Here is a 19,459-nt window from a genome sequence, read left to right as displayed (position 1 = left end):
GTAATTGTGGCAATTTAGTCCATTAAACGGCATCGTTTACTAATTTAGGTTTTCATCTTCACAGAATGAAGCCCATGTAAGAATTCTAATACTAGAAAGTTGGAGAAATATAACGGAATTAGTCACTTGCTACTACGTGCACTATTAAAGAAAAACTATTTTGGTCCCTCATTCTTTGGAGTTGCGGCCAATTCAGTTATTCATGCATTATAAGCTACTAGTTTAATCTTTCATCTTCACAAAATAAGCCAATGTATTTTTAACGGAGAATTGATAATTAACCAACGCAGAATTTTTAACATAAAATTGGAAACCCTAATAAAACCTATTCCGTTACACGGGCTTGGGCATCATTAGTTAACATAACTCGCGAAGCATATTATGCAGAGCTTTGGCTCCTTTTCGATGGATCCTTACTCCATGATTTTTCAGTGGTTTTAAACTCGGATCGGATTAATCGGTCTGACCAATTCAACCGAGAATCGATCAGATGTCCGGTCCGAATTGTCCTAAAAATCCGGATGATAGAAACTCGGTCAAATCTAGGCTTGGAGTCAAAACTCGAGTTGACCGGAAATCGGTAAAACCAGTGAGAACTTGGTTTTTTATTTTCCTTTTTTGTTGACTGTTTTTTTTCCTCTTTGCCTCTGATCCCTACTGATCTCTCACATCTCTGCAAAGTACAAACCCATTTCACCTCTTCGACTCCTTCAATTCAGCCACCACATTAGTCCTCGATATCTTTTTCTAAACAAGTTTTAATCTTAAATCTAGGGAAAAGACCGCAAAAAAAAGAAAGAAAAAGAGAAGAAGAAGAGAGAATAAAAGTTTGATTATTTGTGAGTTTTGAGAATAAATTACTAATGATATAAGAATGGAGATCCTAAAAAGAAAGAAGAAATAAGAATGGAAGCAAAAATTCAAGAAAAAAAAATGAAAAACAGAAAGAGCGGACAAAATCTAAGGCTTGTTTCTCAAAACGTTTGGAGTAGTTGCCTAAGAGTTTTCACGGTCGACGGGCTTGAGACTTGAGAGCTTATGATACTTTCCATCCTTTTTTGGATTATTAAAAAAAACAGTGGACATGAATGGTTGGAGAAGAAGAATAAGAAAATGTAGCATAAGAATAGAAGGAGCCTTTGTCGGCGTTTAGAGGAAAAGGAGGAACGAATTGGGGGAATAATGTGGGGTTCAAAAAGCTTTTTCAATATTATGTTCTAACCCCTTGGATATTGAAAAACTATTAACATATCTAGAAACGTTTCACGGTCTATAAATATTGTCCATAAATTTAACTTTAAACTTACAAGTATGCATTGAATTATATTAATTGCTACTTGCTTGTTCTAATTTCTTTGCACTTTCTTATTAAATAGTTTTGAAACATTAAACACAGATATATACACCTTTATTGATATTAACACACTTTTAGATATTTTACATAACATTTTAATTTTTATTAATAGCATCATATTGAAGTTATGGCTTCTATGAGGATGACCTCGATATGTCAATCACTATTTTGGACTTATAATTTTTTTCTTACAAAGTCTTGTTGGACTAAATCTAAACTTTTGAAGTTGTAAACCACAAATTTAAAGATAAATTTTATATATTATTTTGATTATATATTATTAATAAATATTTATGATATATTTATGATGTCATTTGAATTAACCCCAATCGAACTCATTGACTCTTGACCCTTGAATTTGGCCAAGTCAATACCCAAGTGTGAAAACATGGCATGATTCACAATGCACATTTAAATATATGACACATGTGTTATTTACTAGGAAAGGACATGATCACTTTTAATTTTGATTAATCCTAACTCTTATCAATAAATGAAAGGGTAAAATATACTTTACCCTCTTATGATTTAGCACTTTTTGACATAACTCCTTTGTAAGTTTAAATGCTATACATAACTCTCATAATTTGAACTAAGTGTCAAAGTAACAAAATTTGCATTCTATAACAGAGTCAATTAAAATATCAAAAACACCCCTACATAGTTGGAAATTATTTATTAACCATAGGGTTATGTATATATTTTGAACCATAAGGCGTTATGTGATAAAGTACTAAATTATAAGAAAGTTATGTGATAAAACATAAAATCATAAGAGATTAAAGTATCATATATATTATGTTTATATATTTTGCTCACATTCAGTCATTTGAATTTTTAAACAAAGGCAATCTTGACATTTTTGTGACTATGTTATAGAGGATTTTTTCCGTTATTTTGATACTTTAGTTCAAACTAGAAAAGGGTTATCTATAACTTTTAAAACCATAAGAGGATATGCAAAAATCGCTAAATGACAGGAGGTAGAGTATATTTTACCCTAAATGAAAGTCACAAGCATCTAACTGTACATTGTGGAAAATTGATAGAGAGGAGATCCATTGAATAGGAGCCAAATTAGGTATTACTCACAATTCATATATTAAAAACATCTCAGAATACATAAAATTTATGTTACATGGGGTCGTTATCCATATTCATTCTTTTGATTTATACCGGAACATTGTCATTTATGTGTACTTCGTCTCTGATGGCTAGTTGTCGGAGCCAAGGAAGTTGAACTGAAAGGAGCCTTCTCCTTCCATACTGTTGTGCCCGTTGATAGAGCCTGTCCATGATATTGGATTTTAACCACTCCCATGATTTCTTAATTTGGGATTGGGGTAACTGATATAATGAAAATAAAATGGATAGTGAAAACAGAAGTGGGCAAACCGATTCTGGGAAAAAGATTGATGATAGAGATGCCAATGACACAGGACCGAAGAATGTCATGGTGCTGTGAACGAGGAAATGGACATATTTATTAGGATCATCTCCAGAGATTCTGAGCTTGACATCGCATGACAAGAAGTACAGGACCAAACTGACGAGGGCCAACAACGTGGTCTTGGGGCGTGTTTCAAAGGGAGATTCGTCTTTTCCTTGATACTTGAGTTGGAGAAAGTTAAGCAACACCGTGACAGTCAAAGCAAAAATGGCCTGGCAACGGGATAATAATGTATCGTGCGGTTTTGGAAAATCGCAGTATCTCTGGATAGTACTGATAGCAGTGTACCTGAATTGCAGACTAGAGTTTCTGCCCAAGCGAAGGAAATAGTAGTAATTTGTTGGTTCAGCAGGTGCCGCCATTCTAGCAATAAATATGCCTGTAAAATGCGTATCATTACACCATGAATTCAGTATCACGTACTAATATGTTGAACAAGACAGGAAGAAGCATGAAAACTCCCTCTCCAGGGAAAGTGGGGGAAAACTAAATGAGCTGATAAGAATCGTAACTTACAGGAAAACGGAGGAAACTCCTGTAACTAGCCCTGTCTTCGGCTCTTTGCCTTGTGGCCAAGCTGATTTATAAGAGTAGCAAGCTAATATGAGAAGTTCAATGTCGGCTGACTCTCCAGGTATAAGGTTTGTCGGGTTATGACTTATGGGCTCTCGTTAGCAAACAAACAAGCATGTAGCGGAAATTTGTGGGAAGTGCCGCAGCAGAGCCCGCAGGCAATAACTACTGTTTCTTGTGAGCAAAGTCCCTGTAAAGGTTTGATTGCGCCCTCATAATTTTGGAATTGTCAAGATTTGTTACTACAAAGTTGATTTGTGTTCAGTTTACAATTGTGGGGTGGAAGTAGGAAATGAATTACTATAAGTTAGGGGCGGTGGAATAATCTAAACATATGTAAATTTGAGGGACTAATTATACTAGTTTAGTGTTGTAGTAGGACCAAATCATAACTATTAAACAGAGTGCAGGACAAATTTTCCATTACAAAATTATGTCTTAAAATTGTCGAAACTCTTTGGATTGTAGCGCAATTTTGGATGGTAATGGTAATTCTTTGGGCAACTGCTTTGACGTATCCGGCACCACCATTCTCTGTTTTCTTGCTCATTACTAAACATTCTTATCAGACGACTTCCAATGAATGACTATAAGACTTTTGTTAACTTCGGAAAGCGCATTGCCAGTAGTTATCCGATCAGCCACCAATAGATTGCATCGTGTCCGAACTTCCGACAACCTTACAAAGATTTGTTTCTGAACCTGATGGAAGGTTATGGACTTTCTCTGTTGGCCAAGTATAATTAGCAAAAGAAGATTCAAAGTATAAATAGTAGAATCACAATTATACTCTTTCAATATTTATTATTATTATTTTCTGTCGCTTAAATCGTATTATCACTTAGTATCAGATTTTCTAACTAACAGTTGGTCCAGATAATTGTGTGCAGGCTATTATTGTTAGGGTATAATAATTTCTTTTTGTTGTGAAAATTAAAATGTATGTGGGGTGTCCTACTCCAACAATTAACTATCAGTACTGAGATTGTATCGAACAAATATTGATTTGCTAACCTAAACAACCTTGACTGTCATCTTGTGTAAATAGCACGTAGACGTTGCAATCCGTATAAAAATGAGTAGTTCTGAAAACAGGAGGAGGATTTTAAAGAGAAGTATTTGTCTCTCTTTAGAAAAAAGGACACCACCATTAGTAAACTATATCCAATATGGTCCAGGAGAGACTATAATGATTAGTTTGAGGAGATCTTCTTTCTGTCCAATCTTCAGAACCTGCTTTCTAAATATTAGAGCAGATCGCATGAGAACTCGTTTACAGCATGGCCCTTTACGCTTGACCTATGCGCCATCCTTCAAGTATGGAACGACATATCGCATTGTATCGGACAGGGAGATCAGAAGGTGAACTCCGGGCACACTAATCAGCTTGAGCCTTCCTGTTTCATCCAGAGTTCTCAAACCGATCCAATCCTCCGTGTAAAGCCGAGTCTGCAAGGAACAATTCATGTCAAAGGGATTCCGGATTATCATTACTCTGCATGCCTAAATCCTACGTGATCAAGTAACATCTTTATGTTGCAGTCATTTCATTTTTCCCCACCAATGTTTAGTTGCTAGCATAGAGAAGGAGGGTTAAAAAAAAGAGGACTGATTTATCATCCAATTTGATTACCTGCTGTAGGGGCAGAACTGGTCCGGGAATCCCATCCGCGTAGTATCCAAATAAGGAGCTTTCTTTTGGCTTCACAACACCGTCTTCTTGAAACTGTTTCATGACAAAGTTAAGATAACAAAATGATTCAAGTGCACAAACTGCGCAACGTCAATCATTTTTAAGCCAAAAGAAACAGAAGGATCGCACTTAAACGACAGGCAATCTGCCATACCATGATAAGCACAAGGTTCTTTAAGTTAGTTATCCTTTGCTTGTAGGTTGCATTTTTTTGCAGGAGTTCATTGTTAAGCTTTGGGAGAAAACTGCACTTCGCTAGATATACCAAATAATCCTGCAATAGAAGCGAAGAAATAAAAATTTCAGATGCTAACACTTGGGAATCTAAAACATAAGTTTGACACCCTTTCAGCTTGTTAGTAACTAATTTCATAACATGCACAATTTTGTATTAAGGAAAATGTAGAACAGTTAAAAAAGGGAACCATCTAATGTCATCTTGGGAGCAGAAGTCCTCCTATGACCATAAGATGATATACAGAGAACGAATTAGGAAATGCTCTATCAAGTAGAAAACTGTGTACTGACATATGGTAGCTTGGTATAGCCACTTGGGGCAACATGAGCCTGCAATCGCAAATCAAAAAAGTTTCAAGCCAGCATCTTTAACTCAACTGGGCAGAACGGAAGAGATAATTTAAGTATACTTGAACATAGTTTGTATATACTCCCCGGCCGAGCAATGCAGCATAATGACTGCAGAGGGCATCAAACTGCAAAAATGAAGAGAAAATCAATTACTGTACAGTTTAATGTTATGTGGCAAAAACTGAATAGAACAGAAAATTCATTTTTACCCAAAAAAAAAAAAAAAGAACGGAATATTCAAGTCCCACAGCTTCATATAAGTCCAAACTCAGAAAGTATATATAGACAGGTCTTTGTTTCAAGTCATCTGTAACATTAATTTGTCCTCGGTAATATCAATTTCTACTGTTTGCTGTGAATATTAACCGTATTAGCTTCTTTTTTTTTCTTCTCCTGGTTGCAAAGAAAGTGCAGATATTAAGCCAATAAAAAAAAATTTCCAGATGTTACGCCAATAAAGCAAGTCTGTTATTAGAAATGCCATAGTAGGAAGACTAATGACAATGTTATGAGAGAGCTTACTTGAGAGCAATTAGGAATAAATGCAACACCAGCATGAGGCCCTCCTAATGATATAAAATTTATTACCTGTTTCATCAATTGAAAGAGGAAGGTAGTATCAATAGCGTAAGAGTAAAGAAAATCATGGTTCAAAAAAAAAAAAAAAAAGGAGGACAACAACAAACAACAACAATTAGAACCCATTAGGATTTAAGAATACTGGAAAATCAACGCATCTTAACGTACTGGAAATGAAGATTCCAGATACATTTTTGCAGATACCTATTCCTATATTACTTGTTGAAGCTTTTCCCTAGTTTCTTGCAGATAACGTTATCAGCCATGGAGATTTGAAGTTGGACTTGCCAAAATTTATCATAAGAGTTATGTCTAACAATTTCAAAATGCGAAACTGAGAAGTAGGTGGGGCTACTATACAATCCAACCAGGAGGCTTTTGTGGATACAAATGCATAAGAAAAATTGGCTTCAAATGTAATGGTTGGAACTTAGAGAAGGTGAATGCAATGAATTACATGAACACATAAGAAATGCTTCTTAGATTCAGTTACTATTAAACCCTGTCCACTTAAAAAAAAAATACAGCCTCATTCTACAATAACAAAGTAGCCATATAGATATTTAAAGAAAGACTTAAGAACAAATTATAGAACAGGAAAAAAACTAATTATCAGAGTTCTAGCTGCTTCTTCTTACAGGTGGTGCATCATCACATAACTCAACCAGACCTCGGCCAACCAAGTTACCCTGCAAAACAGATTGCAATTTTGGAAATGTTATAGCAATGAGAATAGTTAATGCTGATGGTATGGAATGCTATCACGAACTCGGGTGATGGAAATCAGAATATGCTAAACAATTAGGATTAAAAAAATCGTGGCTGGAGAAATTCATGAATCATATTCGTTAATCATGGGTAATATACTTCCAAACTAGATTTAAAAAAAAAAAAAATTTCTAGTAGGGGAGAAAAATTAAGAAGGAAATAGGGGATAGGATTTGAATCCAAAACCCTTGAAGGTCAACATTAGGCACTAGATCAAGATCTCGACCCAAACTTGATTATGTACTAAAGATTCGAAGACTAATTTTCCGATACATTTTAAGGAAAAAGAACCCAAAGTTGTTACATGTGGTGATGATATACCAAACTTAACAATCTTTTGTTGCCCACAAAAAACCAAAAAAAAAAAAAAAAAGGAAACCAATCCATTTTGATATTGTTACGCATCTGCAATCCTACGGCAACCTTTGACAAAAACCGGTTCTTTTACAAAGAATGTTACATATTTGAAAGCATAAAACAATACGTTGCTTTCTTGTGAATGTTAAAGGGAAGTTTCAAATAAAATTAATACCCAAAACGAAAAGAGTCCTTAAAATGAAAGAGACAACAATATGCAAGAAACAGACAATATGGCATAGACACGAGTTAATAATCACCTGGGATTGACCAACAATGTTATAGCCATTTTGGAGCTCAGGTATTGCCTTCACCTTTCTACAAACTTCTTCGACCTGAAATTTTCAAAATGAAACTTGAAGGTAACAATTTAGGATATCATATATGCAGGTTAACTGTAAAAAAGATAACCTGATCTTTAGTCATATATGAACGTAATCTGATCTTTAGTCAATAGTAAGTAGACAATATCTTGCAATATACAACAAATTAATCAACCACCTGTGCCTCCAAGGGAGTGTCCCAGGATGTTATTGCTCCATTTCCAACTTCTCTGCAGGAGAGGAACTATAAGTATAACGTAAAAAAGATGGTATTTCTCCTCTTGATTGTAACTTGTCTGTGTCTGTTTGTATTACATGCAAATTACTCGTAGAAGAGAGCAAATTTGAAAATTTCAATTCGGACTACTAATATGATATTCATGAAAGGAGTGGACAACGGATATGTTCCCACTAAAACATAAGAATTAATGTTGAGGTGCAATGCTGATAATAACGTACCAAAATCTAGTAGTAATCAGTCATATTCAAACTTGAAACAGAATTCTTGAGTCCTAAAACTAGTCTTAAACAGCAAGCTTAGATAAGTTATATTATAGAGTACAACCTCGAATTTCAGAGGAAAAAGCTCGTTTGAGTTTGGCAAAATTCGAGGATAGTAAATCGAGTGAAGTTTATACGAAGGTCCAAAAATGGTAGAGGGGTTAATTTCATAATCTTATAGTTACATATCAACAAACTATGAATTGATAAACAATCTCCATGGTTCAGAAACAAGGAAAAAGAACCAAAGAAGTCGTGAAAAAAATGTCATACAAACAAAATCCAAGAGATCCTGATAGATATCTGAGTTGCTGAGTGTAAAGCACAGGTCCAGGGTTTGAGCACGAATCGCCAAGTCCTACAGGACAGAAAAAATTTCCATCTGAACTACAAGATTTTAGAAGAAAAGGTGCGATTGTGCAATATGGCTTAATGCACTTAAAATAGGAAAAAAAAAATAAAAAACACGGTAGACTACCATGGAGTAGGATGAAAGGGAGGGAAGAACAGAATGAAACTAAAGAAAAGGCAGAAACGATAAAGATGATGAATGGTGAGTAGGTAGCCATGGAATCTTCAAATTCTTGGTTTCCTGTCTAAAAACAAAAATGGGTAGACGGAGGTACAAATTATGGAGTATATATTTGTATGCAACAAAAGAATATGTAGTAATGATACAGATGCAAAGCACTTGTCCTCGTCAACTTTTGCCTTGTGCATATGCATGTATGTTCTTGATTTTCAGCAGCATATTTTAACTTTTATTTTTTATTCTCAGAAATATAGCATAGGGTCAGAGGTTATAGAAATCATGCGATAATTGGAGCTAGAAAGGGACATTCCATCCTATTTTGTTCTCAAGTAGAGAAAAAATAATATTATTTTACTCTATAATTTTGTTACCAAATATGAGTTTGACAGTTGCTTTTGTTTACTCAATTTCTCTAATGAGGGCACTTGGGAAAGGGAATAGTTTGTAATGAAGGAAAGTTTTCCAGCTGTGGATTTCTAGTTATTTGTTTTCTTTCTTTGACTCAAGGTATAAAGGGAGAAGGGGATAGTTTTCTAGGCCATAGAATTTTGATTATTTGTTTCTTTCTTTTCATTCTAGGTATGTATAAATGGAAAATTATCAGTCATGTCCATCTCTTGTTTTAGATTAGATCCTTTACTTTATTTTTAATTCTTTGCCAGATTTATTATGTATTCATTACATTGATTGTAGTGGCAATAGTTGTTCCCAAAAATCTAAAATATTTCTGGAAACCTGAAATTGAAATTCATTAATTACTCTTATTCTAGTTGCATGAAGGATTCCCATCTCCTATCAGTTTTTTGACGCTTTCAAGTAAAATGTTTAATCATTATACCTGGTCCCTCTTTCCTCTCCACACAAATATATCCTAAAACAACAAAACTCCAATTCTACGGTTGATTTAAAGAAATATAATAAAACAAGGAACCAAAAACAAAAGGAAATACAATCTCATTAGGAATGAAAGAACTATAATTAAAAAAGAAAGGAAACAAAAGATAAAAGGAAATACAATCTCATTCGAATTTCATTTGTATTGCTTTAGATTAGACATAAAATAAAAATATTAGTAATTACAACGACATAAGTTGTATAACATATATACGGGAGAACCAACCTTTATATTATTTGAACACCTAATTGGTTAACGGGTACTCATTAAGAGGAGTCTCAAGTGTTAATTTTTGAAAAAAGTGTAGTTAATTTAGAAAAATATCACAATTGTATATTTACATGGTAACTTATATGTGATTTAGATGTGCCATTGAATTCCACGCAGATGACCTACAGAAAATTATAAATTTCAATTTAGTATTGTCATATAGGTCTAGTGTTTAGCTTTTTAAACACCAAAGATTCCGTATTGAATTAGGTGCCACATGCCACTGGCCATTTGGTCCAGTGGTCATCACCATTAAAGGTGATGCTGGAGGTCAGGGGTTCAATCCCTGCCTCCCACATATTTGTCACAATTTGTGGCGGTCTTAAGTGACCTTCATCGATGGAGTCTTAGTACTGTTCATTGTTTCTCGACTTCCTAGTGAATTTATTTTGAGTATGTTAATATATTAGTTATTGAGTTGCAAATTTTGAACTTAAATTTTCAGACTTTATCTACTATTTTCAATTGCACCCCCCCCTCCGAGTCTCAAATTCTAGTTCCGTCCCTGCTCGCAATATTGACCATTTACCTTGAGTTTCGTCGTCATTCTTATCATTTTTCAACAATCGAAATTACTGGAAATCACATAACAAAGTTGGATTAACACTCAGAAGTAATCGAAATCCTGGTGCAAGCACAATTGAAATTACTGGTCGTCACTCTTATCATGAACAAGTCCATTCTTATCCGAATTTTAAGTCTTGCTAAGATGAGAGATTAAAGAAAACCAAAAAAATTGCTTCGCGTAAAAGCTAAACATGCACGGATTCCGACATGCATGTTTTTGCGAGTAAGATTAGCTGGAGACCTTTACTTAAGAATTACAAGCAGTTCATGTTAACGGACTGGTGCTATCGTTCGACAGGATACCATAATTGCCTGTATCATTTCTGTGACATCTTGACGGCCTCTTTTTTTTCGTTTGTTGAAAAAAAAAAAGACGGCCTCCTTTTCTTTTCCTTCAAAGGGATGACGATTGTAATTGATAGGTAAATATAGTATAAATATGCACAAGTTGTGCTTCACTGATAGAAGTGTCAAGAATAATGACTGAAATAAAGAAGAAGAAGATGAAGAAGAAGAAGAAAGAAAGAAAGTATAGGCTAGACCTTCCCAATCTCATAAGAAAGAGGAAAGAAGTGCAGGCCGTTTATAAGGATCTTTTGCGTGTTGTGAATATGTTCATAAAGGTCATCTGGTAGTATTACAAATGATTTCGTATAGAGAAGCACATACAAGCATTTTGCAGGCTAACAATCAGGACCATGATCAGAACCAAAGCCGATATCTGCTACAGATAAAGATTTAATTGGTTTACACAATTTAACAAACCAGATGAGCTAAATTCAATACCGAAGTCTTGGCTCATACTGTGTGTTTGTGGTGCCAAGTAATTCTTCAAAGAAGCTCCTGATGGAAGAAGGAATGCTATAAGATGATGAACCTGCAGTTATGACTTCTGCTGATGCCTCATCCTGCGGTCTCTGTAAGGTTTGCATTTCGCTCTTTTCACTGGAGTCTGCAGAGCGTCCAAGTTCAATCTCGGCAGTGTCCTCCTTGGATGTATCATCTTCCAAGTATGGGACGACATACTTCTTCATATCAGGTTTGGAAATCCCAAGGTGATTCCCTGATACTGTGACATATTTTACCCTCCCAGCATCATCCAGAGTTTTTAACCCAATCCAGTCCTCGATATAAAGCTGGGTCTGCAAGAATGATGCAATACAAGCTTTGCATTTTAATATACTTAATTATAATTTACATGAAAGAATTAAGAAGCACGAAGATACAAGGACAGCGTATGCTTTTATCCTCACTTTCGCAAAACTGCATGCACAAGTTGGGACTGCTTCAGTTTTGCAGTTTTGCAGGAAGAATTCAGAACATTTTTTCGATCAAATTAGAGTGAGAGACACACGGCCACACACACACACACACACAGAGGGAGCCTGTGTCTGGAGAATGGTTCAGAAAGGCTCAGAGATAGACAGCTAGGATAGAGGAGAAGACGAGAGATTGTTTGCCAGTGGCAGTATCAGCATGATTCTCTCCTCTTTGAGCTCAAAGAGGCAAGAGAGGGATGGTCATTGTAGCCATGCAGGAATGGGATAAGCAGTTTATTCTTGTGGTAAGGTCAAGAAGCTAGCAAAATGATAAGAGGTATGGACCAATAACAGCAGTTATACAGGTAGTCTGGAAGCTAGCCCATTTCTAGCTTAGCTGCTTTTTCCATTTTGCTTCTTGTTATCCCTTAGCTTATCATCATTCGAGTTAGAGTTTCAAGGGCTTGACATTAGTAAATGGTGTTTTCTTACATGACAGCAACACTGTCATTAATTTTAGCCCACAATAAGACCGATAGAAGATAATCCAAAGAAATTTCTTGAGCCTTAGGCTCAATACTGTATTTTGTTTTATTTTGTAATAAAATATATTGTTATTGTTATTTCATTGTTATTCTTATTTTTGCATTAAAAAGATGAGATGAAAATCTATCTTTACCCCAGAATTTTTTCCCCCAATTATAAATGTATAATTGTATAAAGTATGCGTTAGGGTCTATTAGAACAGGAGAAATACCTGCTGCGGGGCCAAGACTGGGTTGAAGGCCCCATCTGGATAATATCCAAACCAGGAAGTTTCCTTTGGTACCAAAACTGTATCATGCTCAAACTGTCACAGGCAAATACTACAAGTGTCACATGGAAAAACCCACTATCCTTCTACATAAAGTCAATGAAAGTAATTAAAAGGGCAAATGGAACAACAGAAATTACAGCATACCATGATGAGGACAAGATTTTGTAAACTACTGAACCTTGCCTTGTAAGTGGAATTTCTCTCACCAGGGATTTCATTGTTAAGCTTTGGCAGAAACCTACATTTTTCCAAATAACCAGCAATATTCTGTTTTTTTTCCCCAATAAAAAGAAATGATATATCAGCTACAGATATTCCAATTATATGAAGCTTATACCACCAAAAACATTTTCAATGTAGACAAGAAATGACAGTGTTCTTGTGTGAGTGCAATTTAACCCATCAGTTATGGCTTTATAATTCTTTTGATACATTATTTCCTGCCTGTCATCACAATTCAAAGCGATAAGCCAATTGGAAAGAAATGATTGATCAATCCCTGATATTGGCAAATGTCCAAGAAGATAATGACAGACAATACTTTTACATCACTCAGATGCATGCATGTACATATTACTCACGTTTGGTAACTTCAGATAGCCACTAGGAGCCAAGTGTTCCTGCAAATCATTATCAATAAGCGGAAGAAGAGAATTACAAAAATCAATTACAATGTTACCAGAGACCAAAAAGTGTGTGTGTGTGTGTCTGTGAGAGAGAGAGAGAGACAGAGAGAGATGCATGCCTGTATATAGTCAGAGTAGATTCCTGTTTTGATTAGGGAGTCAGCTATAATGCACATGATGCCAGACTGCAAAAGAACAACCAGTCAACTTATTGTCATGGGATTAAGTAAAAACAATAAAGTAATGGAAAATTCACGAAAATGCACATGAATCAGGTGAAGAATGAAGCAGAACATAACCCACGGACACATATAACCTTAGTCCAAAATGCTTGCTGTGTCTATTAACCTAGTACTGGAGTTTTATTGTGGATTATCTCTGGCATTTGCAAAGAAAGTACAAGGTATTAGTACAGATTCGGCACTATATGAGGCAAATTTCTTCCCTTAGAAAGGATTAGAACAATAGGAATGAGTAACTATCCGTGCAAAAAACTTAGCAAACTGAGGGATTACTATCAAAAACTTATCAAAGAAAGAGATCAATTACAAAACTTATCAGACAAGTGATATCACGGTTGAAGACTGTGATACAGCCAGAGGTTAAAAAACACTCAAGGCGAAACATACAGGATTCACCTTAAATTTGAATTTTCAACTTAGATGGATGTCTAATTAGACAAAATAAATGAATTCAAAGGGTGAGCAAGGGGGCAATGAATTTGGGTAAAGCGAAACTCTGGAAAGAAAGGTGATTTTCCAGGTTATGGAGTTAAATATGAAAGTGGATCAACATTCTTTTGCATCTTTGGTAGGGGCATCCACTCGAAGCCCCAAATCCAAGGAATACGAGATGAATCTTTTTGAGTACGGTTTGCCAAGGCATTAGATTCTCTAGGAATACTTTGGGGGTTTACACAGGCACCTTAGCATGAATGCAACAACTTGTATGTTAAAAGATTGCATTGCCAATATAATAACTACACCATGACTGGGTTCTTCAATGCTTGAACGGATTCTCTCAATTCGTGAATATGTTTAAACAACAACAGTGTCTTATCAGTGAATGATAGTCTAACACTATCATCACTCTGTATAGGCCTCTATTACCAAAATCAGATAATAGAAAATAGCATCCATCTCTTCCACTGAAGTGATAATTTTCTTGCAATAGATGCAGCAAGCAAGCAATGAGGTACAACACATGCATATCCGAAAATGAAGGTAGATGTGTCTCCAAGTATTCCTCGATCAGCTCGTCTAGGAAGAGGAGCTGCTCTAATTCAATGAAGAAGCATGGTTGGATTCTGCTTGTTCGTGGGGATCTAAGACTAAGTAAGATAAGCAATCAATATAGAAAAAGCAAGACTTCAGAGTTAAAATTGAAGGCTTCGATCAATAAAGAGTAGTGTACAATTTATAATATGCTTTTGACAACTATCAATCTCTGTGTTCAGTATGCTGAATGGTGTCACATCGAGAGCTAATTATAACAAGTAGCAATCAGATATATATTCACTACAACAATCTGCTATAATCCAAATTACATTTGCCACAACGATGCAGCACAAAATAGAATCACATTTGCAAAAAATGAAACTGAAGCCTATTGGATCAGCAATGAGCAAGCTATGGGGTCACTTACACCACAAAGAGGGACTGAAGCTATGCCGGCATGAGGCCCTCCCAACGAGACAAAGTTCTTGACCTATTACATTAGTCAAAAAATTAATGATAACACAAACTTAATTAGTGCATGAAAATACAGCATACAAACTTATACTGTAGCAGTATTTAGAGAGGATAAGTAGCAGAAACATAATTAGCAATGACTAGCCCCTAAACTAATTTCCACACGATAAAGCACATAACACCTGATATGAAAATTTTCATGCCTTTTACAAGTACAAGAATAGTCATGGGGCACTGATCTGGCATGCATTGACTTATTCAGTCAGATTTGGTAATCTTCAAAATTCGAATAATAACTCTATGAATCAAAGTTACCATCGATGAAGAGGAGAAGATCTAGAGATATTTATTCCCAAGATCAAATTCCATAGGAGTACAAGAACGATGATTCTGCAAATAATTAAGCACTCGTGTAGATCTACAACATTCAACCTTACTTTTCTGAAATATGCTAATTAAACACGTGTATTTGGAAGAAATGAAACAGTAAGGGGAAATGAAAGACCAAATTTGCCGGCATAGTGTTCTTACAGGTGGTCCACCATCACAGTATTCTACCACAGCTCGGCCTATTAAGTTCCCCTGTAGAATAAAAGTACAAAAATATAAATAAAAACTTCAAACCGTAAAACCAGTAATGAAGGTAGAAAAATGAATGATAACTTCTTGAAATAGGCAGTAAGTCACAGAGGGGAGTGATTGAACACAAGCTAAAACAATCAACAAAATATAAATCTTTCCTTATATTTATTAATAGCACAAAGTGATAGCCCCCACATATATTGTGCACCTGCTTTTCCCGGAAAATCACGAATAAACCTATTTGGCACTAAAATGAGCCTAAAAACCAATTGCCAATTGCTACAAAAACTTGTCTTGATTTCGGGTTTTCCTACAACATCCTTCACCAGGATTGCGAACCTACTTCTGCTATTACAAAATAATGATGTATACATGGCAGGAACTTTTGAGAAACCCACTGTATTTTTGGCATTGGTTTAAATTTCATATGAACTTTGCATAGCATTGACTTTAGCAAATCGTCCAATAGAATAGTATCCTGCTACAATTTAGGCTGGTACAATGACATCAAAATCTGTATGACATACTCAAACGAAGGGTGAATCTTGCTACTGAAATATAATTCATGAAAGCAATTTAATATGATTGCTACATATGCAACAAAAATAATTCCAATACTGTTTGAACCAAAATCATCTATCCATGAAAAGTAGGACATAATTCCTTAAGAAAAATAGACCATGACTCACAAGGTTTCTTATGCAAAGAGTAAAACAAAGCATTTGTAAATTGTCTGCCACATAAAAATTTCATTGTTTACTTTAAAAAGGTGCCTTATTCTAATTATACCTGGGATAGACCAACGATATTGTAACCATTTTGGAGGTCTTTCATTTGCTTCACCTATAAATAAGCGTTGAAGCATACAGGTTGATATCAGATAATCAATTCACCAATCAAACCAAACAAACCGGAAAGTATTACCTTATCACAAACTACTTCAGTCTGCACAAAGAAAAGGCAAAGTTTAGGATGGCATTACATCGAGTATTTTAAGCATTAGAAGTGACTGTTTAGTATCAACGCCCCATCAATTACCTGTTCTTCTAAGGGCATAAACCAGGAGTCCCAAGCCCCATCTCCAATTTCTCTACAAATTAAAAACACAATGCAGAACTATCATCTTGGTAAAGGAAATTGCTCAAGCTCAACATAACTGGAAAATTCAAAAGGGGAATGGCGAAAAACATATTAGCAGCATTGCCTAACAGGAACTATTTGAACAAGTTTTAAGCTACGCGGAGACAACATTGTTTGCCAATAAAAAGCAAATAGAACACCTAAGATCACACAAATTTTCTTGATGCATTTTTAATACATTATATATCTAGGTAAGATTTTTTCACCATCTGCCAGAGAGTTCTACCAGTCAAATTATCATCACTATTAGGCTGCTTAGACTTGGTCCTTCCCATTGCCTAATACTTCTCCATTGCTTTTCCTCTTTTGTAATTACCTCATGATCTTGATCGTGCATGCAGTCTGACTTATGTCATCACATCGCCAATATATGTATCATCTTTTAAGCTACAAATTGCATTGACTTCAGAACTAAGTACTGAAAAGATTCCAATCACCAAAAGCCTAATAAATTTCACGATAGATAACCAAGTAAAACCCTGAACATAAACTAAGTAATCCCTAAGTAAATACATCTTTATTACTTCCAATGAAATAAAAGCTGGACGAAATTTGTTAGCGAAATATTAACTTGACATACATGCAATATCCAGTAGAATTGGACCACTCCGTCAGCTCCTCTGTGAAGTGTTTCATTCCTCTGTTTGAGCACTGATCTCCAATTCCTATCATCACAAGCATTATTCATAAGCTTACAAAATTTTCAAACCCAAGAAAAATCAAAATTTTACACAACGAAGAAGGGGAGGAAAATAATAAAAAAAATAATAATAAGAACTGCAGAAGCATGTAGTTAGTACCATGAAGTACTACAAATGGAAGAGAAGAAGACAGTCGAATCAAATATACGGCAATAGTTATGGAGATGTACAAGACAACTGAAGCTAAATACCGGGCCATAAAATTTTCCAACAGCAAACCGAAAAACTTTTTCGATAAAGATATGATTTTTACTCTTTTTTTGGGGTTCCAAAAACTTTTGGCGAAATCCTGGAAAAGGATTAGGTGGGGTTTTGGCAGAGGCTGGCGGAGATGAGGTGGGACAAGGATACCGGAGAGCTTGGGTAAGTCACCGGAGTGTTGTGAGTGTGGGGGATGTTTGGAAGTCTGGAAGATGAACAACAGCGATTATTGCTTTCTTCTACAACTAATTTTGAAGGATGATTTTTGTCAGCAGCTAGCTAGACAAATACGCCCCCAAGGTCAGCTCGAATGGTCCGCTCCTCTCTTTGGGGTATGGTAGACCTTCCTGGGCAACCAGGGTTCGAGCCCCTTGTCACCGTGCTCGAGTGGAGTGGGGCCTCTTCTCCGGATTGAGGTGGAATTAGTCGGAGCCTTGTAAGAATTGACTCGGATATCTACTTTGTCAGAGAAGAAAAAAAAAAAAAGCTAGACAAAAACGACACTAGAATGCAAGAAAATCTAGGTAGAGTATTAATAGTCTTCGTGTGATTGGTCGTTGTCCCCTCACTTTTTTCTTCACTCTTCCCATGGTTTTTTTATTGCTTTTTTATTTGGAAAAGAAAAAAGAAAATGAAAGGTGAAGTGTGTTGCAAGACTTTTTTTTCTTTTTAATTTGTATCAAGGAAGATGTGGAATTTAATAAGCGGACAGAAGGAAAAAGGGAAGGGGAGAAACGTATTGAGAGACTCATAATTCATCAAGGCAGTGTTATTATGATTATAATTCCAAATCTAGACACGTCATTTCAAAGGAAAAAAAGAAAATGTTTAAGCATGCGTATTATTATGAACCGTAAATAAATGAGTTCAGATAAAATATTATATATTTTTTCACCAATTAATAAAAAATATTTTTTTTAACCAATTACTCATGGTATGATTTGTTGGTATTAATGATTATTTAATTTTTTTAAAGTACTACTATGATATGTTCTGTGATTTGATGTGTGTGAAATATAAAAGTGATTAAAAATATTAAAAATATGATTAAAAACGTCTTTATGATGTAATCATTTTTTTAAAAATTGATCAATCTAAAAAATTTTTAGACTTTTGATCCATGAAATAACTCAATAATTGTTTGAGATATTCTTTCATAATTTAAAACGTCAAGGGTTTGAATTTTGTCAAATAATAAAATAATAAAGCTTAATGCGCTGATCTATTTTATCATCCATAGTTTTTTTTTTCATTTCATTTTTCAAAATCATTTTGATATGATATCCATGGTTGGATCTTTGAAGATCCTACTAGTACGTTTTTCTTCACCAACAAGAAAGTGTGTCCTTGCAAGAATAGTTATTCTTGTAATACATGCCAATCGTATCTATTAAAAAGTAAAAACTTCAATATTTAAGTACATATTCAAATTATCAAAAAAAAAAGCATATATTCAAAAAAAATAAAAATAAAAACAAAAAATGGGCACTACAATGATTTGGCTATAGGTAGGGGTGGCAAACGGGTCGGGTTCGGGTTGGCGGGTCGGGTTGAGGCTTAAGTATAACAAAGAACCTGCTGACCCGAACCCGACCCGCCAACCCGAAACGGGTCAGGGTACCTGACACGAACCCGAAAATTTCGGGTTGGCGGGGTCGACCCGAAATGACCCGAAACTTAATTTTAATTTATTAATTTATCACTGTAATTTCTAATAAAATCAATTTTTTCACAAAATTAATTACATCATCAAGTAATAAAAATTTAAATAAATAATTTCAAACCAAATCTAAAATAAATTAAACACCATAAAAGTGTTTTATCCCAAACCAAATATAATTTAAATTAAAACAACATAAAAGTAAAAAATAACATCATATATTATTTGTCCAAATATAATAATTTTAACTTCACACAAGTTAAATAAATTCATTTAGGATTAAGTAATTAATGCCTTTGGAAAAAAAGAATGATTTAGTTTAGTTAGATAAA

The 19,459-nt window shown here is 34.9% G+C and overlaps 2 protein-coding genes and 1 long non-coding RNA gene across 4 annotated transcripts; all 3 read right to left on the bottom strand.

The window, feature by feature from the left end:
- Positions 1-4,676: 4,676 nt before the first annotated feature.
- On the bottom strand, positions 4,677-5,725 carry LOC113704968 (uncharacterized). The gene is made up of 5 exons (XM_072061160.1): positions 5,718-5,725; positions 5,550-5,637; positions 5,225-5,344; positions 5,011-5,103; positions 4,677-4,826 (listed from the first exon to the last, which is right to left on the bottom strand). Exons 1-5 carry the CDS (start codon positions 5,723-5,725, stop codon positions 4,677-4,679), a joined length of 459 nt encoding a protein of 152 aa, XP_071917261.1.
- Positions 5,726-7,630: 1,905 nt separating this feature from the next.
- Positions 7,631-8,545, bottom strand: LOC140012932 (uncharacterized). Its single transcript, XR_011819892.1, has 3 exons — positions 8,460-8,545; positions 7,864-7,915; positions 7,631-7,697 (listed from the first exon to the last, which is right to left on the bottom strand). It is a non-coding gene; the product is annotated as an uncharacterized lncRNA (long non-coding RNA).
- A 2,426-nt stretch (positions 8,546-10,971) lies between these two features.
- Positions 10,972-17,932, bottom strand: LOC113704024 (uncharacterized). 2 transcript variants are annotated; one of them, XM_027225633.2, is made up of 12 exons: positions 17,366-17,932; positions 17,146-17,230; positions 16,464-16,515; positions 16,350-16,370; positions 16,215-16,268; positions 15,375-15,425; positions 14,797-14,859; positions 13,272-13,337; positions 13,108-13,146; positions 12,671-12,793; positions 12,467-12,559; positions 10,972-11,592 (listed from the first exon to the last, which is right to left on the bottom strand). In XM_027225633.2, the coding sequence occupies exons 1-12, from the start codon at positions 17,463-17,465 to the stop codon at positions 11,230-11,232; spliced, it is 1,110 nt and encodes a 369-aa protein (XP_027081434.1). In that variant the 5' UTR covers positions 17,466-17,932; the 3' UTR covers positions 10,972-11,229. The 2 variants fall into 2 exon arrangements, with proteins under 2 accessions (XP_027081434.1, XP_071917649.1); XM_072061548.1 differs by having other exon boundaries at positions 17,458-17,932.
- Positions 17,933-19,459: the final 1,527 nt, after the last annotated feature.

Source organism: Coffea arabica, chromosome 8e, assembly GCF_036785885.1.
Source record: "Coffea arabica cultivar ET-39 chromosome 8e, Coffea Arabica ET-39 HiFi, whole genome shotgun sequence".
NCBI lineage: Eukaryota > Viridiplantae > Streptophyta > Magnoliopsida > Gentianales > Rubiaceae > Coffea > Coffea arabica.
This window is presented reverse-complemented; position numbering and strand designations above follow the sequence as displayed.